This window comes from Danio rerio, chromosome 23, assembly GCF_052040795.2.
Source record: "Danio rerio strain M-AB ecotype USA chromosome 23, GRCz13ab, whole genome shotgun sequence".
NCBI classification, from domain to species: domain Eukaryota; kingdom Metazoa; phylum Chordata; class Actinopteri; order Cypriniformes; family Danionidae; genus Danio; species Danio rerio.
The window spans coordinates 8,139,304-8,163,426 of NC_141043.1; the positions used below are offsets into that span (position 1 = coordinate 8,139,304).

The 24,123-nt window shown below is 35.0% G+C and overlaps 1 protein-coding gene across 14 annotated transcripts in view; it reads right to left on the minus strand.

The window, feature by feature from the left end:
- myt1b (myelin transcription factor 1b) overlaps positions 1-24,123 on the minus strand; it is a 211,324-nt gene that overhangs the window by 180,412 nt on the left and 6,789 nt on the right. For 8 of the 14 annotated variants that reach the window (XM_087306561.1, XM_087306575.1, XM_087306574.1 and 5 more), the window contains exons 3-6: positions 13,416-13,451; positions 9,190-9,272; positions 8,133-8,191; positions 1,828-1,929 (exon numbers count right to left, since the gene is read on the minus strand). In XM_087306561.1, the coding sequence (XP_087162687.1) occupies positions 1,828-1,918 (91 nt within the window). In that variant the 5' untranslated portion in view covers positions 1,919-1,929; positions 8,133-8,191; positions 9,190-9,272; positions 13,416-13,451. Of the gene's footprint in view, positions 1-1,827; positions 1,930-8,132; positions 8,192-9,189; positions 9,273-9,369; positions 9,464-12,861; positions 12,922-13,415; positions 13,452-24,123 lie in introns of all 14 variants that reach the window. The other 6 variants (XM_087306564.1, XM_087306556.1, XM_087306562.1 and 3 more) reach the window with 5 other exon arrangements.

Here is a 24,123-nt window from a genome sequence, read left to right on the forward strand (position 1 = left end):
ATTAAAGGCTCGGTTATATTCTAAACAGGAAAAATGACATAAACTACAATATTCAAATGAAACTGTTTTTTAATTGAAAAATAATTCTTTGCAACCTTATCTAAAATAAAATCACAGTTTAAACATTGCATTTTATTATATTGTTAAATTATCTTGTTGTTGTTTTATCCAGTTTGATGTCGTATTTTGACACTCCTGTTATATGGCAATGTTTTAACTCTAGAGTAATTTTATTTTTTTTGCAAAATATTATTGTTTATTTGTTTCAGAGCCTTTATTTGTGATTTATAAGGCATTTATAAAGCATGAAAAGTTCTCACTTTAGATTATGTCACAAAACTGTGTGAAGTTGAGTTAATAAAGCATTTATTAACATATTAGTAAACTATTAGTATATGCCTGAATAATAAGATATATAAATGTTGATTTTAATAGTTTATTAATCATTTACTAACACATTCTGAATTATCCTAAAAACCCTCAACTACTCTTAAATACAACTGGCTTGTAAATAATGCAATACTTAATATAGTAAAGTAGAATGAAAAATAAATTATTAAGTAAGTAAGAAAACACAATTATTAAGCACATTATATAGACCTTTTTTTTGGAATGCAAAATTACCCATTATGCTTTGCGTGTATGCGCAAGGAGAATGCGAAGAACTTCCGGTCGGCAGCTGATGCGTGTAAACAGTCACATATGGACAGCTTTGAAACGATAGTTTTAATCTATTTTACCTGCTTTTATCATCTTTGAACTAATTCTGTTGTCCATCAGCACAATCTCCTGGACTGATCATTTAAAGAAATGCGATCTAATAGGATGGAAAACAGCTGCTGTGAGGCATTTTCCCCTCGTTGTCAGACGGCATCTTCTGCAGTTTAAATGAAGCCTCGTCATCGCTAAAGTCAACATTTTCTCTTTATTTCAAATATATAACCAGCCCAAACAAATGTAATTCACCAAAATGTTTGACACACACACGTAGCCTGTACTGTGCCACTGACACACTGATTTAATAACTGTGACAAAGTGAAAATATAGGCTAGTGTCATTTCGAAATGACAGAAAAACACAAACCGTGGTGAATACAACACACGAAATAAAACACAAACAGCTCGCGATTAGAATGAACAGCAAATCAGCCAGCAGAGTATCAATAACAGACTTTTATTGGTCATTTTTGTAAATTGCACGACTTTCATACCTGTTAAGTTACATGCCAGTACTCTGGTTTGCTCTCTCTCTGTGTGTGTGTGTGTGTGTGTGTGTGTTAAAGAGCCGCTGAGCTAACAGCTGACAGGCGGGGAACGCACACACCCACTGTATTTCTGATGGCAAACACGTGAACTAGGAGAACGTTTTTCGTATTTCTGACGCGCTTGAACCACATGTGACAGATTATAACGGCTTGAATAGACACATTTCTAAGTTGTGTGTCACAAAAACACTCTGTTATCCATTAAAAACGTTATTGAAACCCATTTTCAGAGCGCAAATTACCAGTTGTACACGCTTTAAACGGAAGTTTTTAGCATTCTACTGGAAGACGCTGGTCGCTATGGCGCCCTCCATGCAGCAGCCATGAAAAAGGTCTATAGGTGCTTATAAATCAAGAATACAGCATTTGTAGCAGTAGTTATAAACTGCTTACTAATTTTTACCAAACAACAAATACAAATAATGAATTCACTAGATGCTAATGCTTAATAAATGATTCATAGTCTGTAATTATAAAGGGTTACAAAAACATTTGGGGCTAGTGCCCTAGAAGCCACCCCAAACCTTAGACCTCAAAAGAATAATTATTAGTGCCATTTTTACCTTTTTCTGACACCTTAATATCTTCCATAACAGTCCCCGACTCTTTGGATTGACCGTCTGCTCTTTGATTCTGATTGGCCTCAGCATGCATCACTGGTCACTCTACAGGAAGACAAGAGACATCAGCTCACTCATTTTTCAAAACATCCTGAAGGGGGAGCGATGTGTGTGTGTGTGTATGTGTGTGTTGTCTATTATGGGGTTTAGAGGGAAGGTGGAATCTCCGTGCCATAAAGAAGATTGCTGGATCAAAGCCCACTCAAGGCCTCTCATCCGACCACTGGCATTGTGCCTTCAAGCAAATAAATTGACCTTTGTGTGCACCACAAGCTTCCTACAGCTACTCCATGTCCTTTTCCTCCTCTTTCACTTGATGTCAAATTACAGCAGTGTTTTCCACTAATATTTTCTCAGCACTTGCTGTGAATGAGAAAAGTGCACCTGGTATCTTTTGTTTGCATTGGTCCTTTTCTCCACAGCACGCATCAGCACACAATCTCTTCCTCTGTTTGTTCTGTTTGTCACCACCTGGACAATCATGACTCACACCAAACACATTCTCCCATTCACATTTTATAAAATGTCTCCAAGGCACAGTGCTATTAAACCCAATGTTTTTGCCTTACACAAAGCACAAAGTTGCATAAAACTGGGCAAAAGGTTAAACCCCTGCTTTATTAGAACCTGTACATATTGCGTTTGTGATCAATATTTAGCAGTGGTGTCTTTTGGCGAGTAAACAATCTGTAGTTGCTTTTTGTAATCACTAATACTTGTAATTGTTTTAAAACTCTTCATGCAGAAAGCACAAAAGCTTCACTGGACAATTTAATTATCCTCTATGAACAAACTTAATATAGCTTAAAGTAATCAAAGTAATACGCTTAAAATAATCTAGCTCCTGTTTATCTAAACAAACCTTCTGTCTCGCTACAATCCGTCTTTCGGATTCCGTCTCTCGGATGAGATGTTAAAACGAGGTCTTAACTCTCTGTGGTCATTAAAAACCACATGGCACTTTTCGTGAGCGCACTGGCGCCGTTGTCCTGTGGCTGCCGTCACATCATCCAAGTGGATACTGCACAATGGTGGTGGTGTGAAGAGACCACCCCTCATGATTGTGAAGCACTTTTGGTGTATGGCCATACACAATAAATGCGCTATATACATACACATTACATTACATTGCATTACAATCCAATCTGCTCTTTAAGATCTCAAAACTCAGGGCTTCTAGTAATACCTAGAACAGCAAAGTCGAGTAAAGGAGGTCAAGCCTTCTCGGTTATGGCTCCTAAACTCTGGAATAGCCTTCCTGATAATGTCCGAGGCTCAGACACACTCTCCCAAACCTAGAGTAAAGACCTATTTTTAGTAAAGCATACACTCATTGCATCATTAGCGGTATGATACATGAATGTGCTCCACACTGGTTTCTTCATGTTGTTTATACACACTACGAACAGCAGCTACACTAATCATTTTCTTTTTTCTCTATTTCGACCTGGGGATACTCATCCTGAGACCCTCAGACTATGCAGCGCCACCGAATTGATCCAAGACAAGCGACAAGATGATCCCAAGGTTTGCATATCTTGCACAAGACGTTTGGCCAGTGGAGAAATGGTCATGCCCAACTGAGCCTGGTTTCTCACAAGGTTTTTTAGTCCTTCACTTTCGCCGATTGGTGAAGTTTTTTCCAGGCCACTGGCTTGGATGGTTCAAGATCTGTAGAGCTGCGCATCAATAGATTTGCTTTTCAGTGTTTAGGCTCTCAGTAGTGATTATTAATCACACTGACCTGAGCTAAACTGAACTGAATCTAAACTCTGAAAACTGAACTACACTGTTTCAATTTACTATGAATTTTCATGTGAAGCTGCTTTGACACAATCTACATTGTAAAAGCGCTATACAAATAAAGGTGAATTGAATTTAATTTACACAAGGCAACTTTTAAAAATACTTTAGGTGTAACAGTGGTAAACTTTGACAACACCACTGGTTTACAACGAAGCATTTCATTTGTACTGCGATTATAGGCCTACTTTTACGTTTTTGTGTAGCATTTTTTGCCAATTTTAAATTTCTAAATAATAAAATAGTGTACATAGACTTAAATTGTTGTATGTGTATATTAATCCACAAGCATGTTCTGTGTTTCTCTATGAATGAATGGTGTGGTTTTGCTTAGACACACTGAAGCACATGTTATGCTCATGGTGTTATCAGTATCTGTCGTCTCCACAGAGCTGCTCTGACACTATTTAACATATTTGACTGTTTTATGGTAATAATGTCATATTGTGTACACACAGAAAAATAATGTCATATTGTGTACACAAAGAAACTTATATGTCATAATGACAATCTGTCAAGTTAATTAGGTCTCTAGTAACTGTGTTTTAAGTATTTTCCCATTGATGTTCTGCATAAGCTACAAGTGGAATAGCCAGAAATGTCATTGTGGCCATTGTAGGTCACTAAACAATCATGAACTGTGTTATATGAAGGTGTTATTTTTTATCAGTTATCTTCTGGTACTGGAATATTAGTCAGTAATACTAAGTCAATGTGAATAAGTTACTTTGTGGGTTAAAATTAGTGTGTACTAAGAAAATTGTTTTAGATTCCATTCAGTTTTATTTTTTTTTCCTTTTCCACATCAGTGTTAACTTGTCAATATATAAACTTGAGCAAAAAATAATAATAAGACAACATGTTAAACTATGCAAGTGCTGTAATACTATACTGACATGTAGTATTTCCTGTAATTTTTTTTCCTACTGGATAAAGTCTTATTTCTTTTAGTTTGGGAAAAATAAATATAGAGGTTTTAGGTTAAAAAAAATATGATTAGAAAGTAAGTATACATTATAATCAAGAAATTATATACATTCATTATGTTTTTTCGCCTTAATCCCTTTATTAGCCACAGCGGAATGAATCGTCAACTTATCCAGTATATGTTTTTCGCAGCGGATGCCCTTCCAGCTGCAACCCATCAGTGGGAAACACTCATACAAACTCATTCACACACATACACTATGGGCAATTTAGCTTACCCAATTCACTTATACCGCATGTGTTTGGGCTGTGGGGGAAACTGGAGCATTCACGAAACCCACACGAACACAGGGAGAACATGCAAACTTCAAACAGAAATGATATGTACTACAATTATATATTTTAGAAAATAGTAAGTACAACAATATTATGCATTGTCATTACCCCAAATACAAAACAAATCAGCCCCGCATTATTCAATTTATGATTCCCCAATTAGATGATTTCTAAGCCACTTTAAATACCCTAAGTTCCATATGACAGCCATCTTCATTTTGAAGAACCCCCCTTCCACCCCTACTCCTCCTCCATTTCTAGATAAGTGGCACGGTGGCCTAGTGAATAGCACTGTTGCCTCACAGCAAGAACGTCACTGCTTCTAGTCCTTACCAAGCCAGCTGACGTTTCTGTGCGGAGTTTACACGTTCTCCCCATGCTCACATGGGTCCCCCCGGGTTTCCCAGTTTCCTCTCACCGTCCAAAAACATGCTACTTAAGTTAATTGACTAATCCAAATTGACACCATAGACATGCTCCTGGTAAGTAGTTATCTCTTAAGAGCAATCTCTATCTGTTCATTAGCTTCTACAGTAAGGTGGTTCTTGAGATCTACCTGAGCTCAAACTCCCCTCTTGCCTTGCAAACGAGAGAGAGCCCCGGGCTCAAGGATCTTATGAGTTCAGGGCTCTCTCCCGGGACAGCATGCCAAACAAGCTTTATAATCAATCATCAGCTAAGTGTGAACTCTTGAAATAATTACAATTTCACAGGAAGGCTAATCATTTTGACTTCAACAATATATTTACAATACTTAAACAAATATCACAACTTTTAACACTGACTATAAACCTAGGTAAAAAATTGCTGATAAGTACATAATTTATATGATTTGTAAATTTATATTATGTTAAGTATACTTTTTTGTTTAAAAGAAGAATACAAATAGTATACATAAAAAAAAACATGTCAAAACTGTTATTTATAATAGAGCAATTATGCTTTCATCTGGTCATAACATAGGTGGCAGATATGTTACTAAGTTGTTCAGATTATTATTATTTTTTTTTTTGGACTTATTGTTATATTGCCAAAAAGATAAAAACTTTTGGAATCTAGTAGGACATACTTCTTACAAAGGGTTTCTGCAGGTTTCACTAAGTTAAATTTAATACTTTTAAGACATTTTTGAATTAGGTTTTAGACTCATAAAGTGCTAAAGAATATTTTGAATGGCCCAGATAGAAAATATTTTTTGCCCTATTAAAAATATATATAATTTAATACATTTAGTAATACAATAATAATTTAATAATATTTAAAAATATATATTTTTGATATTTCTTTGCAAAATATTTTACATTTTGTGTAAAAACAAGCATGCTATACTTATATCCATACACATTTTTTCAACATAAACTTAAAAAAAAAAAGTTTTAAAAGTTTTAAAAACTATAATAAACTAAATCTCTGCACAACAATCTGCCAAGGTCAGTGTCCTCATCAGTAAATACATGGAGCACTAATAAACAAATGTTATTGTTATGAAAATAATTAAACTACTATGATAAACTTATGAGTTAAAATGACCTTTTTAAATAAACAGTTAAAGTTTTATTGAGATGCATTGTTGGTGACTGTTTGGCCAGATTGGGTAGCAATAAATGAACAAAGGAAATTTAAGACTTGTTTACAAATATTTAAGACCTACAACACAATGTTTCTATAAATTTTGATTCTGGAATTTAAGAAATTCTAAGACTTTTTAAGACCCTGCAGAAACCCTGCTTACAGTCACGTCAATGTTTCAAGACAGATCTGTTGCTCTTATTTAACACAGTGATGAAGGATAAAATAAAGAAATAATAACTTAACATCTGCAAGTTACTAGCATATTCTGTTTCAAACAGAGATGGCGACAGAGAGGCAAAAGCTTAAATAAATAAATCACCAACAAATCTATATTTGCATGTTTTTATTTCAAAATGGTTTAAATTATGTATGTATGTATGTATGTATGTATATGCGCTGTATATCCAGTGGGGCGCCAGAAATGAGCGCGTTCCAGTTGGTTTTGTTTTCGATTTTCCTGACACACATTCAGTTATGAACGGCAATAACTCAAAAAACGCTTACCCTAAAAAGATCTAAAGTGTGTTTCCTACAGAAAGACAAAGCTGGTTATGTTTCACAGCTGTGTTTCTTTTTTTTGCTCGACATTACGAGCACTGCTCCGTTTAGGCCCTCGCATTCTGCGTTTACTTTAGGCGGCAGAGCTCGCGCTGAGAGGAGCTCTCTGTAAGGGGCCGTCGGAAAAGTGCTTATTTTTTTTCGTTTTTTTCGTTTTTCTGCTCCGCTCAGTGCGAGCTCTCCCTGTTGCAAGGGCTTAAGTGTGTTTGTTTGTGTGTGTGTGTGTGTGTGTGTGTGTGTGTGTGTGTGTGTGTGTGTGTGTGTGTGTTTGTTTGTTTGTTTGATGCTGTCTATGTTTGTGAATGTGTTTGAATTAGAGACAGTGTGTTGCTGTGTGTCTGTGTGTTTATACAGACAGCTTGTTATAGCCTCCCTCCTAAAATGTAACACTATGTATGGAAAGCATCGTCAATGCACTGTGATGCACCGAGATATCGAATTGAACCGAATCAATGGCATGATAATCGTAACCAAACCGAACCGTGAGACCAGTATAGGTTCATACCTCATATATATATATATATATATATATATATATATATATATATATATATATATATATATATATATATATATATATATATATATATATATATATATAGCATTTATAGGTCTGTGACAACTGACAAAGTATGACAACTTTGCAAATGTTTTAGAAGAATTGATAAAAAAATATTGAGTTTATAAAAACACAAACACAAACTTAATATATTAAATCCTTAATATCAACTCAATAATACGGTCATTTTATTTTGATGGTCCATTCATTAAAGTTAAATTTCATCTACATGCCAACTAATTGTCATTAGATTATAAGTAGACTGTTAGCTTGGAGTTAGGGTTAGTGGAAGTTGACATGTACTTCTAAAGTTTCTGATAGTTAGTTAAATGTCTGTTGAAGGAGCAGTATATACAGATATTAAGCAGTCTACTAATGCTTAAATAGACCATCAAAATAAAGTGTTACAAATAATACTATAGCCATGTAGTTACTTTTTAAAAAAGTTTATAGAATTATCCTAGTAGAGATAAACGAGAAAATCCAAACCTACCTTAACTGAAAGTTTTACTGCAGTTTTTGCACATGTACTGTACTTCCTCAAGAGATGGTCTGAAAATGACACACTGAGTACAAGCTTAACTTTTTTCATCAACTCCAACTCCATCAACTTGAAACTCCAAATAGTTTCTGAGGAACCGTGACAGCAAAGATAGAAAAAGTTCTGCTTTTGAAAAAAAAAAAAAAGAAAAAAGAAAAACCTTTTCTGGGTGGTTTTGTTGGCACAGAAGCATAGAGGAAAATAGAAAAAATAAGTCACAATGCCATCCTTTTAGATAGATAGGAGAGTTAAAAAAATGAAAATATAGCCTGAGGCCCTGCACAGCGTACTTCCCCTAAAAATGCATAGTATCCGAGTCCTCTAGCAGTCTAATCTGCTTAGTTTAGTGAGCATAAACTTTAAATGTACATCATTATAAGTGAACTAAATAGAACCACAAATTTCCAATCTTACTTTTTGGTCTACCCTGATGTATTATGTCTCGGGATGTTCACAATCAATATATGTACTTCAATTAAGATTATAGAGATATACAGTTAGCACCCCTTTTATGAATGGAAGACTTTCAAATTACAAAACTTTTCCCAGTTCAGTCTCAGGTCAGAGAAAGTTTAAGTAAGTAAACACTGCCAAACAACTCAACTGCTTTGTCCCAGACATAACTCTGGAGAAGTGTGATGTCTCATTGTGCAGCTGAAAGTTAAAAGTATGCAACTTCAGAAAGTTCAAAGTGACTTTAGCTGCATTTGTCCAGCGCCTCGGGCAGTGCTGACACACAGAGGCTCAGTTCAGCACTGCCGGCCGTTACAGCTGCATGTCTTGTGACTTTCTTTAAACAGCTTCTTTCCAGCTATCAAAAACTGATTTAACAAGGGAAAAAAAATCAGACAAGCCCCAAACTGCTTGACTGGAAAATACAAGACTACATCGAAAAAAAAATAAAATAAAAAAATAAAAAAAATCGAACAGTCATTTGCAATCAAACGCTGTTCAGACTGTGAAAATATCACATAAGAAATCAAGCAACAGAACAAATACGAACACTCACCTTCACTTGTAGCATGCCATCTGTTGTTGTCTGTTAAAAACGGTGGGGTTCTAGGACAAAGTGAAAGCTTTGCTGTGATTTCCCTATGCAAACACAGAAAGGAGTTCACCTGAAATTCAAATCAAACTCATACAACAACCAATGTTTATTTATGTGGTGTCCAATCCTGAATTTGAATACATTTGCATATTTTTGGCACATGCTTCCAGGGAGTATATGCTCTGCTTGCTCTTACTTTACTATACCTAGGCACACTAAAGGAAGGAGAATTGTTCTGTGAAAAAGAAAAAAAAAAAGTAAATAAGCTGGAAAAAACATCATGGCTTTACAAAAGTAAGTTAAAGAAGACTCTATCACAAAATATATGTTGTGTTTATACTAGGCAAGGCAATACAGGGCAAGTTTATTTATATAGCACATTTAATGTGGTAACTCAAAGTGCTTTACATAAACAGGAATAAAAGAAACAAGTGTAAGAAAATAAAAAACAATGAATAAAAATGATTAAAAACATACAAATACAGATTAAAACTTGTTAAAAGTTTTTAAAGGTGCTCATCCAGTAAAGGCACAGCTAAACAGATGCGTTTTCAGTCTTGATATGAATGTGACTATAATGTTGACGCACATTTTTGGGATTCCATTACAGTAATCCATCATGCTGCTGATAAAAGCATAAACAAGTTTCTCTAAGTTCTTTCGGGATACAAAGCATCTAATTCTTGCAATGTTTTTGAGATAGTATGCTGATTTAGTTACTGCTTATGACTACTTAAACTCATATCTGACTCCAGAATAACACCAAGATTCTTGACCTTATTTTTTGTTGTTTGACCCCTAGAGCCAAGGTATGCATTCACTTTGAGAAACTCATCTCTGTTCCCAAATGCAATGGACTTTCTTTTTGTTTAACAGAAGAAAGTTGCAATAGCCTTTCCCAGAGATGGGTTGTGGCTGGAAGGGCATCCGCTGCGTAAAAACTCACTGGATAAGTTGGCGGTTCATTCCACTGTGGCGACCCTGGATTAATAAAGGGACTAAGCCGACAAGAAAATGAAAGAAGTTGCAATAGCCAATCATTAAGGTAAAGGCTATGGCAGTTGTCTTGGACTGAATTAGTAGAGGATAAATGGAGCCAAAGTTTCTGGGTAATAATAACTGTATAGTCAATCAAATTTCATTTATATTGTGAGCAAAAGGATTTAACACAGGCATGTCCAAACTCGGTCCTGCAGGGCCGGTGTCCTGCAAAGTTTAGTTCCAACCCCATTCAAACACACCTGGGCTAGATAATCAACCTCCTACTAAGCTTTCTAACATCCTTGCAGGTGTGTTGAGGCAAGTTGGAGCTAAAATCTGAAGGGCACTGGCCCTCCAGGACTGGGTTTAGACACTCCTGATTTAACAAGAACGCACTGTTTAATGCAAACAAGCAAGAATAATTGTTACATAAATATGAGTTTTTAAATTAGTGTGGGTAAATAATGATTTCAAACACATTAGAAATGCATTGAATTCTGACATAAGTGAGAAAAAATAAACATACAAGCACACAGCTTCATGCATTATCATACAGGGATGTGTTTCCTAAGCAATAACTTGGCTGAACTATCACAGTAGATGTATCTTTTGGTATATGCATGATGTAGTGACCGGTATATTTGCATCCTTAGTTTTCAATGGTTTTGGCAAACACTCGCCATATTGTTATGTTAAATGTACTGTAGTTTACTGTCACATGTAAAAAAGTAATTCAACATACTGTATATATAATCCACAATAAAATGCTGAACATTTCAAAACATTTTCATCTTTGGACATTCATTTTAAGGTTAGGGCTTTGTTGATCATTATTCAAATCAGTATTTAGACTCCATTGATGTTAAACGATTCATCCAAAATAAAAGCTTGTATTTGCATATGTTTGTATGTGTATCGTTATTGTGTATAGCAGGGGTCACAAATCCTGGTCCTGGAGGGCCGGTGTCCCTGCAGGGTTTAGCTCCATCTTGCCTCAACACACAATGGATGTTTCAAGTATACCTAGTAAGACCTTGATTAGCTTGTTCAGGTGTGTTTGATTAGGGTTGGAGCTAAAATCTGCAGGCCCTCCAGGAACAAGTTTGGTGACCACTGGTGTATAGAATGTAAAGAGATAGATGACCAAAAATGAAAATTGTTCTATCATTTACTCACAACTTATTTATTACAAACATGATTAGTTGTTGTTTCTGTTAAAAAAAAAAAAAAAAGATATACTATATTTTTTATACCATGCCTTTATTTATTGTCCTTACTGCATTTAGTTGTAAATGCTAATCACACATTTAATTATGTAAGTTTATATATATATATATATATATATATATATGTTATATATATATATAAGTCATGCACTGACAGTTTGAGTCAAATTTGTAATCCAAAGGTTTCAGGTTTCAATCTCAGTAAATGGGGAGAGTCAATACCATGACTGATGTGAGTAAGGGCAATTCAGTTCAGTTCTGATGCTGACATTCCACATTTTCTTCAAGATAACTGACTTTTTTTTAACCATTTTCAAAGACGATAGATGTTACTTTACTTTGTACCCAATTTGTGGAAAATTCCCATGACAAAAGATGAGAATGAGAATATTATGGAGTGCGTGTCAGTACATGTGTGAATCTAGAATGTCTATATCAGAAACCCCCCTGCAGGTGACACTGTTGCTCAACAGATTTCTCTGTCAGATTGTTTGGTGATTCATCAGGGCAAAGATCCAACATCGGAGTGTTTCTGAGTGAAATGTATTTAAAGGTAAAGTTTACACCCCCCAAAAACGTACTTACCCTCTAATGGTTCCATTATTTTATGAGTTTCCTTTTTTTCTGATGAATACAAAACGAGCTTTTTTGAAAAAAAAAAAATGTTTTAACCTGTTAACCTGTAACCATTGACTCACATAGAAAGAAAATCAAGTATTATGAAAGTCAGTGGTTACAGGTTTCAACATTTCTCTTTATTCATTGCCATTTCCTTCGGTTTAGTCCCTTATTTATCAGGGGTTGCCACAGTGGAATGAACCTCCTCATAATAACATATTTTGTGTTTCCAAAAAAAAAAAAAAAAAACTCAAACAGGTTTGTAGCAAATGAAGGGTGGGCACAGACAGAATTTTTTATTTTGAACAAATTATCCTTTTACCTGTGGACTTGAACCTAAAGGTGATGGGTGACAGAAAATTATGTAATAATTTACACACTCTTAAGTCATTCCCCAAATTATAAGGCATTTTAATCTTCAATTCACAAAGTAAGAAGTTCGTAATAAAACCTAAGAGGTTTCTGAGCCTTTATTAAATGTCTATGAAAACAAAGTGTAATTTAAAAAGAGGAAATAATGCACTTTAAATGTAATCATTTTTAATTAATCTTCAATTCACAGGAAGGATGTGTGAAAATATGTTTAAAATATATTCAACACATATTTCTAAAACACTCCTAATGAAACTCAAGAGGTTTTTACACCTCTGTGCAGACTCATTTTATATGATACACACAATAAATTTAGGTTTTTATTTTTGGGTGAACAATCCCTTTAAAGCTTGGCTCTCACACTGATGTCAGACTCTGTCAAAAATGGCAAGAATAAGACTATAATGGTGAATTTAGGCCAGAGATGAAATGGTACCTTGACTGAGCCTGTCATTTTCTGTTGGAGTTTGCGTTATTTGCTGTCACTTCTGGCTTGCTAGTTGGGGAAATAAAAATCAGCCAATATTCAATAAATAACACTAAACATATTGAGCTGAAGTAAGCTAAATAATGGCCCTGTTGTCTTGAAACAGCTGCTTTGTGGCACAATTTGGACTTGTCTAAATGTTTTAAGTTTCATCATAGATTATTTTTGTTTAACACTGCTTTAAAAAATGTCCACCATATAAAACACTATTCAAATGAATGTGACTTGATGTGTGATTTAAATTAAATAGAGAATAAAAATATGTAACATCAAGTATGTTGTCAGATTCTTTTCATTTGCAGCTAATACTTTAATTGCGAACTTCTTAACCATACAGATTTTGTGTTGAAAGAAAAAAGATAACAAATAATTCAGTTATATGTTACAATATTAATATTTAATTATATTTGGAAACACATTGACTTGGTGTTGTATATGATTTTATTTGACTAGTGTTGTATATGAATATTTTACATCAAAACATTCTATCATCATATACTCACCTTCATGTTGTTCCAAGCCCAGATGTTTTTCTTTTTCTGTGGAGCACAAAAGTTCAAACGTTCAAAAGTCTTTAAAACTGACACAAATATGCAAATATGATCCACAGCAAAATGCTGGATTTTCAATAAATAGCAAGATAAATTACAATAAAAAATTGCCATGTTTTTATTTTTTAAACAGAATCATAAAAGAAAATGTCAAATGCAAGTACAATTTGCAAGTGCCAAATGCAAGTAAACAATCAAGTGCATTTTATTTATAGCATTACTACCAGTTGTCTAGTGTCCGTTTAATTGATGCTAACATTGTCAGAAGATGTGACATGGTTCGGCATGATTTTCATTTTGCAAAGACCATATTATAATTGTGTAATCTGGCCACATTATTAGGTACACCTTACTAGAACCAGGTTGAACCTCCTTTTACCTTTATAGCCTTAATCCTTAATGACATACAGTAGATTCAACAAGGTACTGGAACTATTCCTCATAGATGTTGGTCCCTATTGACATGATTTGTTGGCTGCACATCCATGATGCGAATCTCTTGCTCCACCACATCCCAAAGGTGCTCTATTGGATTACCATCTGGTGACTGTGGAGGCTATTTGAGTACAGTGAACTCAATGTCATGTTCAAGAAACCAGTCTGAGATGATTCAAGCTTTATGACATGGTGCTTTATTCTGCTGGACATAGCCATCAGAAAATGGGTACAATGTGGTCATAAAGGGATGGACATGGACAGCAACAATACTCTATGGTGTTGACAAGATGCTCAGTTGGTACTAATGAGGCCAACATGTGCCAAAAAATATCCTCCACACCATAACACCACCACCACCGGCCTGAACCATTGATACAAGGCAAGATGGATCCATGCTTTCATATTGTTGATAATAAATTCTGACCCTACCTGAATGTCGCAGCAGAAATTGAGACTTTTTAGACCAGGCAACGTTTTTCCAATCTTTGATTGTCCAATTTTGTTGAGCCTGTGCGAATTGTAGCCTCAGTTTCCTTTTCATAGCTGACAGGAGTGGCACTCAATGTGGTCTTCTACTGCTTAAGCCCATCTGCCTCAAGGTTGGATATGTTGTGCATTCAGAGATGCTCATTGTAACTAGTGGTTATTGGAGTTACTGTTGCCTTTCTATCAGCTTAAACCATTCTGGCCATGTATTCTGACCTCTAGGATCAATAAGGCATTAGCACCTACAGAACTGCCGTTCACTGGATATTTCCTTTTTTTGGACCATTCTCTGTATACTCTAGAGATGGTTGTGCATGATAATCCCAGTAGATCAGCAGTTTCTGAAATGCTCAGAAAAGCCCATCTGGCACCAACAACCATGCCAAGTTCAAAATCACTTAAATCACCTATCTTCCCCATTTTGATTCATGGTTTGAGCTGCGGCAGATCATCTTGACCATATCTACATGCCTACAGTAAATGCACTGAGTTGCTGCCATGTAATTGGCTGATTAGAAATTTGCGTTAACAAGCGGTTCGACAGGTGAACCTAACAAAGTGGCCGGTGAGTGTAGGTATGTGTAGTATAAATGTGCTAAATGAAATGGGTTATCGGCACCAACAGTTTGAGTTGGTTAAAATATGCAATTGATAAATGCAACACGCGCCTAACATCTTGCCAAATGTTTATGGCTGTGGCTTATGGTTTGTGTTTTTTCCATTATTTTGTTGCATGATCATCCCAACCCTATTACTTTCATCTTATTAAAACGGCTGGAGTTTTGAAAAGAGAAACTCATGAATCTCTCAAAAAAAAAAAAACTTAAGATTGATTTCATAAACAACACAACTTTGGTTTTAGCTTGAACTGTCTAGGTTTTTTATTCTCAGTAACAAAATAATTTATCGACTTGCCAATACTGGCAATTGCAGAAGTGGGAAAGCTTAAAAGCATGTGTTATAAAGAATCTGTTCATTTGCGCTGGGGACAGTTTAGTGAATAATTATTTTAACAAAACATTACAAATGTTATATTTTCAGTGCACACTCGGCCTCACTGCTGAGACTACATTACTGGCCAATTAAATCCTGCGTTAAAACTCACTTGTTGTGCTGAACGGACATTAATGAATGTCAACGACTTTACACAGGATGTTTTCCTTCCCTTTGCTTGGTTACTCAACTGATTAGGTTATAATGAGGTTTGCGCCACAACCTCAAAGAGCAGCAAAAACTGAAACCTCCATTATGACACCTAGGGCTGCATCACAGCACAGGCCTAATCATAGATCTTTATTACCCTTTTCAATCAACATTATATCCAGTTCACCCCACAAGAGAAGTCATTTGATCACACAATAAAAGTTATTATACCTTGAAGGAACATTACAGGAAATACAAACAATCTTTAATGGTGATTGTGACAACACGAAGTAAATTACACTATCAGGCAAGTGCATTACTTCCACTACTTTTGTTACAATTTCGAGGAACTGATCTACTTGTATATCTTTCTTATGAAGAATGAGTGATTGACAAAACAGTCAGATGAGCTTGTGCCATGTAGCTCAGGTAAAAAGTGATGGACAATTAACTGCTGCTATTTCTGAGCTAATGAGTTATTGATCTTGTCTGGCAGCGTGGGTGATTATGACCTTTGAGGTTTCACCATTATTTTTTCTGCTTCTCGACTATGTAGAGGAGGTGCATTCAGATAATGTGTGCTGACAAGGGCTGGTTTAGCAGCCTGGCTTCCTGTAGTCATGTCAAGGAGACATTTTTCAAGAGCTCAAGAATGGACAGGTGTTCGACTGGTCCTGAAGCTATTGTCTGTCAATAAAGAGAGTTAAGATACCTTCACATAAAAACCTCTAAAACTGGGAATACTGGATGCATAAGGAATAGAGATTTGTTACACATTGGCTGTGTGTTTTTTAAATAATTTAACAGACCATCAATTATTTCACCTATGGTTATCGCACATCAAGAAGACACTGTCCAGACTGTCCAGACTTAATCCGAAGCTTCTTTCCAACTTCCATACTGCATAAATTATAATAAACAAATTACAAACTTAGATAGCACAACAGTGTGTAAAGGTGACCTATAATAAAAAATATGGGTATACCAAGGCATAGCAGAATAACAAGAAATCAGTTTACTGAAATAGACATACCGTGAGCCTTAGACATCATTGTTTACTTGTTATCATGTAAAGTTCACGAGTGTAAAACCAAACAGGCCAATCAGAGAAGAAAACAAATTGTGATGAGATCTGACAAGTAGCTGACGTCATCAAAAGAACACAGACTGAGAACATTCATATGCATGCCTCAGGCTGCGTTTGATAAGCAATAATGTTTTCTAGTGAGAAAAAAATGATTGTTTCCCTCCATTAGTTATTTTAAAGCTTATATTTAACTTACTAAGTATGTGGGACTTTTATTTTGAAAACGTAAATCATAGCTTGTTTATTAAGTTACAAGGCAACGACTTCATACAACATGTTCAAACTAGGGTCAGAATGCAACATGCAAGATTTAAGCCCCAGTCAGATCACACGAAATTGTCACAATTTGGGCATGATTTTACTGAGGTAGGGTGTTGTGGGGATTCGTAAGCGACAAATGGGCATGGTGCCACAATATTAAATTATTTCTACTTATGTAATGTGGCATAGTTTACGACAACTGATATCATGCCTGCGACACTTCACGACACAGTCACAGAAAGTCTAGCGTGTTTAATTTTTTTCTCGTTTTTCATGATGAGTTCCGTCACTGTGCAATAAGGAGCACATGATTTCTCGGTTAAATTAGTGGGTGCTGCTGTTATTGCGCCAGTCACGTAATAAAAAAAGCTGCATATTAACTTATGGGTGGGTCAGGGGTGGATAAGATCAATATAAACTTTAAAAATATTAAGGTGTTTTAAGTAATTTTATCTGACAGAGTGGCACAAATATGCAGACATCTTCATTCTCACAAAGAGTTTCTGAGTTCTCTCAGTCTTCTGACCGAGTTTGTTCTTTTAAGGTAACATGAGAACATGTTCAGTGCTGCAAATACAATGCAAAAGCATTTCCTGCTTATTCAAAAAAAAAAAAAAAAAAAAGTTTAATATAGGCTTCTCTGAAACTTTCACTTTAATTTCATTTAGGCTAGATTATTATTGTTTACCAACCAACACAATCTCACAGCAATTAGTGTTTTGATGCATATAGCGGACTTGTTTTGAAGTGCATAACCTCAAATGTTATTTGCTAATCTTGTTTATAGATATCTGACCAATAAAAGATACATTAAAATTAAGTCAAAAATTAAAGCAAACAAAATTTGTTTCAAACGTATATTTTAAAATGTTATAAAATATATTTTATTACTAATTATATTTTTGTTTGTGCCCCTCCACTACTCAACTATACTGGTGGATGATTTGTTTTACTTTGAGTAAAATAAGGATTTAATGAATGCTTCACCAGCAACTCAGTGGCGCAGTAGGTAGTGCTGTCGCCTCAGAGCAAGAAGGTTGCTAGTTCGAGTCTCGGCTGGATCAGTTGGCGTTTCTGTTGTGTGCAAAATAGGTGAACGTTACTCTGATTGGGTTTATATTTGTCCATGTTCAGCGTACATCATGCAGTGTGTGTGTGTGTGTGTGTGTGTGACAGAGAGAGAGAGAGATTGCTGAGCTCATTAATATTCATGACACAATCCATATATGGTAAATTATATACCTTCTCATTCTAGGGGTATTTAATTGAGTAATAAATGACCATGTAAAACCATTTTTTTTTTTACTATGTTACTACTATTCTACTAAAGCTTTTTAAACCAATGCAGTATATGGCACCTTAAACATTTACACATTTATGTACATTTAAATGTATATTCACTGTTTTGCACACTCTTCCAATTGCCTATTTTGGTAAATTATTTAAACTTTTATATATCTTAAACCTTCCTTGGCATTCAGTGTGTACAGCAAAGTAAGAATTTTAATTGTAGAGGAAACTCGTTCCTTGCTGTGCATACCTACACTTTAAATCTTTGAATCTGGAATCCTTAAAGCAAAGTGATCTTTGATTGATGTACTAAATCAGATTAAATCAGAAACATACTTGATAAAACACTTTATATTTCATTCTGTAATCAATCGGAAATCGATACAGGAGTAATACTGTCTCTTTTTTATAAAAGCCAAGCAGCTGAGTAAACAAGCAGTGGCATCTCGGTTCTTTTGGTTTTAAATATTCATTTTATAGGCAAATAATTTCTTAACAATTAGCAATATTTGTGCAAAATAATAATATCCAACTGCAGGCCCACACAATCTGGCACACACAATCCACGACGGATGTTAATGTTATTAATGTCTTCTTGGACATCGTCATCGATATAGTTTGATATATATGGTTAATAAATATTGTAAACAGTAATTAATAGTATTTACTTTATTTTACAAATTTTGCGATCGAGACGGGCGAACGGGGAGCAGTATTTCTGATCGCCATTCAATATAATAGACTGAACGGTTTTCATTAATCATGATCAGTCTTTATTTATCTGACAGAGTCAATATACTGTAGCAGATACTCGTTTGCTGGCCTTGCTGAAAGCTCTAGCCTAAATTAGACAAGTTTAATTTATATAATGGATTCATTCATAATGAAGGAAATAATAGCAAAGTAATAAAGACAATGATACATTTTATATGTAATAAAAATCTTTTTACATGTAATAAATGTATCACACTATATTAATATTTTACTCAAGCGATTTAATAGTGAGTATTTGCTTAATTTTCTAAAAACTTTTTAATTAATGATTTCCCACATTAAATACTGTAGTACTTTATAGTAAGCAATATTTTGTTTTTAAACCAAAATTTAGCAATAGAAACAAATTAACTATTAATAATTAATTAAAAATAATAATAATAAGTAAATATGTATATAACTATAAAAGTTATATATAAATAAATATATAACTAACTGCTGTGACAGTTTAGTAAAAGATAGTTTATAATCAGATAATTAGTTAAGATAAACAGTTTATAACTATATTATATATTGTTTAAATTATAGTAATTCATTGTAATGTGACACATTATTGTTTGCTTTTATATTTTACAACAAAAGGATTTTAACCAAGTATGATAATATTAAGATCCTGAATATGTTTATTACACTTAATCCTACAATTGGACGGTCTATAATGTTTTCTTTGTGCATGTGGACACGTGAATAAAGTCATACGTGTTTTTAAACAGTTAATTGTATTTACATAATTTGAGTTTAGAAACTGCAGAGATGTTAAAATGATCGCTACAATATAATAATAATGACTGAAATGGGAAACCATATTTGTGAACTTCAATAGGTGGCGATAATGCTAAGGAGTTAGTTAATTACCATATATGGTTTGTCTAAATCGTGTGTGCTAGATTGTGTGTGCCTGAAACGTGTGTGGTTCTGCAGCTGGATATATCTCGTACAAAAAGCAGTCCCATGTTCACATGAACAGGGTATCTTGGCATGTGTTAAAGCATTTTGGCTCCCTTTAAAATAAAACAAAACTGTTACTGAATGTAGGCATGGGAAACTGGCAATACACAGAGCACAGTACACAAGCAACACTGTGCCAAAGAGAGAAATGACACACACACACACACACACACACACACACACACACACACACACACACACACACACACACACACACACACACACACACACACACACACAAATATATATATTAGCCTAAAATACATAGTAATACAGTGATTTAACTGTACTGTGGATCAGTGGTGAGAACAGGCAGCTCGTGCATCCGCAGCAGATTATTTTGACAGTGGCTGGTTCTCAAATAGATCTGTCATGACAGCAACAGTTTCTCACAATCACTTTATCTTAATGATTTTGCCTTCAAAATAAAAGTATGAGATTGTTTTTAACAATGCTTCATTTTTAAATTAAGTGAAAATCTTTCATGTGAAAAGTTGTAAAAGACATTCAAAAGAGTGTATGGATTGCTAGGTAGGATGAATGCATAGTTGTCTCTTGATTCTTCTTTATATGTCCTATTTTGGCTGTCAACTTTCCTCTTTAAACTCTTTGATAGTTCCATTTTCTCTCATAAGGTAGCTTAAAAGTTACCACTTAGCACACACACAAAACAACAACAACATATCTCTAGCATAGAAACAATAAGAATAATTTAAAAGTATGCCAAATATCCATAAACTATGTGTTGGTAAAAGATAGGTCTAGCGTAAGATGTAAACATGAATTTTTGTGTTCCTGTTTCACAGCATTCTATGACCGATTTTTCGCAAGCAGAAACTCTAGTGTGATCGTGGCTAAAGGCAGCCTTATTTACTCCTAATTGTGGATTGGCTAAACCTGTGAAAGCTGGGCTCACCGATTTCATATGCATTCCATTGACCTATTATACAAATCAGAGTGATTGGTCCTTCTAAGTGAATTACATAATTGATCAACACGACATAAATATCTCTGAGGCTTATGTATGTAACCAAGACGTTATGTGTGTTTTATTTCAACAAAGCTATTTAATTGCAAAATTAAAAAATGGTCAAAATGACTGCCTCTGTAGTTCTAGTGTTAAAAGACTCAAACATGCCATGAGCTTATTCAAACGGTACAAAATCACTAAATCTACCTAATTTCTAACATATATGATTTTTTTTTTGTTGCAAAAAACACGAAAAGCGCATGTGAGCGGGACCAATTTTACACGCGTCTACAGACAGTTCAGACACACATGTTGGCAATCTCTCTTAAAGGGCCATGAAACCCCCTCGTTTCAGCAGGGTGTTTTCACACCTCTACTTTGGAAAAAGTCAGAAAAGTGCTCTGTTTAGGGGGGAGTGTCGGAGGAACTAAAGTGGGAGGGTGTGGGAGTGTCTATTTGGGCACGTGCGAGTTTCAGTCAAAATACTCACACACAGGAGAAAGTGATGGTGTTTAACCTACATGGACCTCTGTAGTCGAATTATTTGCCAAATTATTAAATGGTGGACTTTAACTGCAGTTTGGCTCTTTCAATTAGGGAATTCATTCATGCCCCTCACAACAAATGAGATATTTGATTCGAGGATCTGCTAAGCGTGTATTTTTCATGCAATGTTTGATACCGCACAGCGAATGAGAGAAAAAAAACTCAGCATTTTCCGGAAACTTAGATGCACACGGGTAGCGTCAGAATGCCGCGTGTTATTCCGTTCACAAAATGTGGTAAAAACCCTACACGAGGTTAAAGTTTGGTTGTAGTGCTAACATGTTTACACTCGGTGCAATAGTTAACTTAGTTCGATACGAACAAACTGAATAAACAAAGAGCGCTGGTCGCTCACTTACCAAATCAGTAGAGACAGGACAATCACCAGCAACTAGAGCCGCGTCTTTATTAAGAGGAGTCTACAAGCGAATCCGGATCTCAGCGTTTGCAGATGAGAACAGCTCTCAGGTAAACAATAATCCTCCTTAGACACGTAAGTTATTGTTGTCGAGCGTCGCGTACACTGTTAATCCACACATGATCCAGATGAGCTCTCACAGAGAGAAAATGAAAACAAAACTTAACTGCAGCAAACTATAAAAGCAACACTTCACGCTTGTTTTGCCAACACAACGTGGCGTCTCTGTCCTGTAAACACGGTGATAGTAATGAATATTAATGAAGTTGCACAATAGAGCGTGCTGATTGGTTTGAACCAAGCCTTACTCATGCATTAATGCATCACACTGTAAGACGTAATAAGACACACTCTGGCACAGGCGTCCAGTCTGCACGCTGGAATACACGCTATTATCTCATAGCCGTGACGCAGCTTCAAAAATTCGTTTCAAACCGGAAGTACGAATTTGCTTGAAATAACGCAAAAACAACCAATTTACACTTTTTAGTGAAATATAGGAGTCCTAATAGTGTTTTTAGCAGTGTGGGACACATATACGACTGTCAACAGCCCAAAAAATGTGTTTTGGTGTTTCGTGACCCTTTAAAGGAGCTCGTTTTCACTCTTTACAGACACTAGTTAGATTTTATTGTAGAGAGCGGGCATGAGGTTGATGGACTGTTTACACAGCACAAAAAGCGGTGCTTGTAGGTGCGTGACGTGGAGCCGATTCGCAAATCACAGCACATTATGTTAGATGACCAATCAGAGTCATTAGACGGCGTGCCTTTCGGAGGAACTAGGAAATATGAGTCATTTTCATGTTAGCAGAGTAGCTCTATATAATAAAAGTAAGATATATGAAAAAAATAACATGATTTTCTTTATGTGCAACATGAGCACACATTGGTTTGCATCTTATAAACACAACCAAGCCTTAAAATTACTTAAAACCACTCCTTTAAGGAAGCTTAATGAGATAAATTAGCATCAATTATTAGAAGGCTAAAACATGACTCAATTAAAAAGTGCTCTACATGTGCTGTTTCAAAGTGCAGAGGCAAAGGCTTGCATTGTAATCTGTTAAACATACTAATAGCACAAGTCTTGTGATGTAGTCCCTTTTAGCATTTTCTCAAACTAGTTTTCAATATGCAAATTATTTAAAGGCTGAGATTTGTTCTTTTGCGGAAGACTCAAGTATAAAAAGCCTTTAAGATGAACTCTTGGCAACAGGGCTGATGTCATTTCATCTTCATATTTTGGGTGATGTATAAGAAGCAGCAATGTGAGACCTTACAATTCAAAAACATATTGAAAAAGCACAAAGAAACATTGTTTATCCAAATCCTATAGTCCTCGCTTCATGAAGGAAAAATGGATAGAAATTGTCCTGTATAGCTTGTCCTTCATGCTGTCCGATAATCTATTGGATGAATATAAAAACGTATACTCAAACTGATAAACAGAATGATAAGGTTGTGCAAGAGAATAAAGGTACTTTTATTTCCTGCACGTCTGTCAAATCTAGTCTTTTTAAAGGTTAATCTTGTGCTGCCCTTGTCACGCCTGTTGAAGTGGTTGGAAGCGATAACACACCATCAAAGACTGGGAAAAAAAAACAAAAAAACTCTAAAAGACAGATTACACACAACTGAATTCAAGCCACTGGATAAGAATAACACTGGAAGCCTCACAGTCATGGCAACATGATGTATTTAAATTGCTTTTGTTAATGTGCTTTTGCTTTTCAAAGAATAAGCAATAAAAAATCTACTTTAATGTTTCAAAATATATAAATATAATTGAAATAATGTTTCATTGCCACAATAATGACGTGCTGTATAAGTTAATGTTACATAATGTATTTACTAACATGAACAATGGAAATGAGCAATATATTTATCACATTTTTTTCATCTTTGTTGTTTAATGAAAATAAAGTTGTTCATTGTTAGTCAATATTAACTAACTATTAAATGCATTACTAATGTGAACAAGCTTGAATGGATTTTAAGAATATAATTAATTACTATCATTAATAAATGCTTTACAATTAATTATAAACAAGTTATCGTGAAGTCAGACCATTGTCACTTAGTATAACATGTGGATATAAACTTATCTTTTATGACTTATGGAAATATATGAAATAATAATTCATCTAAATCTGCTCATATTTTAAATCGTCAAAACCTTCTTCCTGCCATTAAAGGGCACTTATGGTGAAAAATCTACTTTTCCCAGCTGTTTGGACAGACATATTTGTAGGTGTAGTGTATAGGCTGTCATATTTGGGTGATAATAACACACCCAG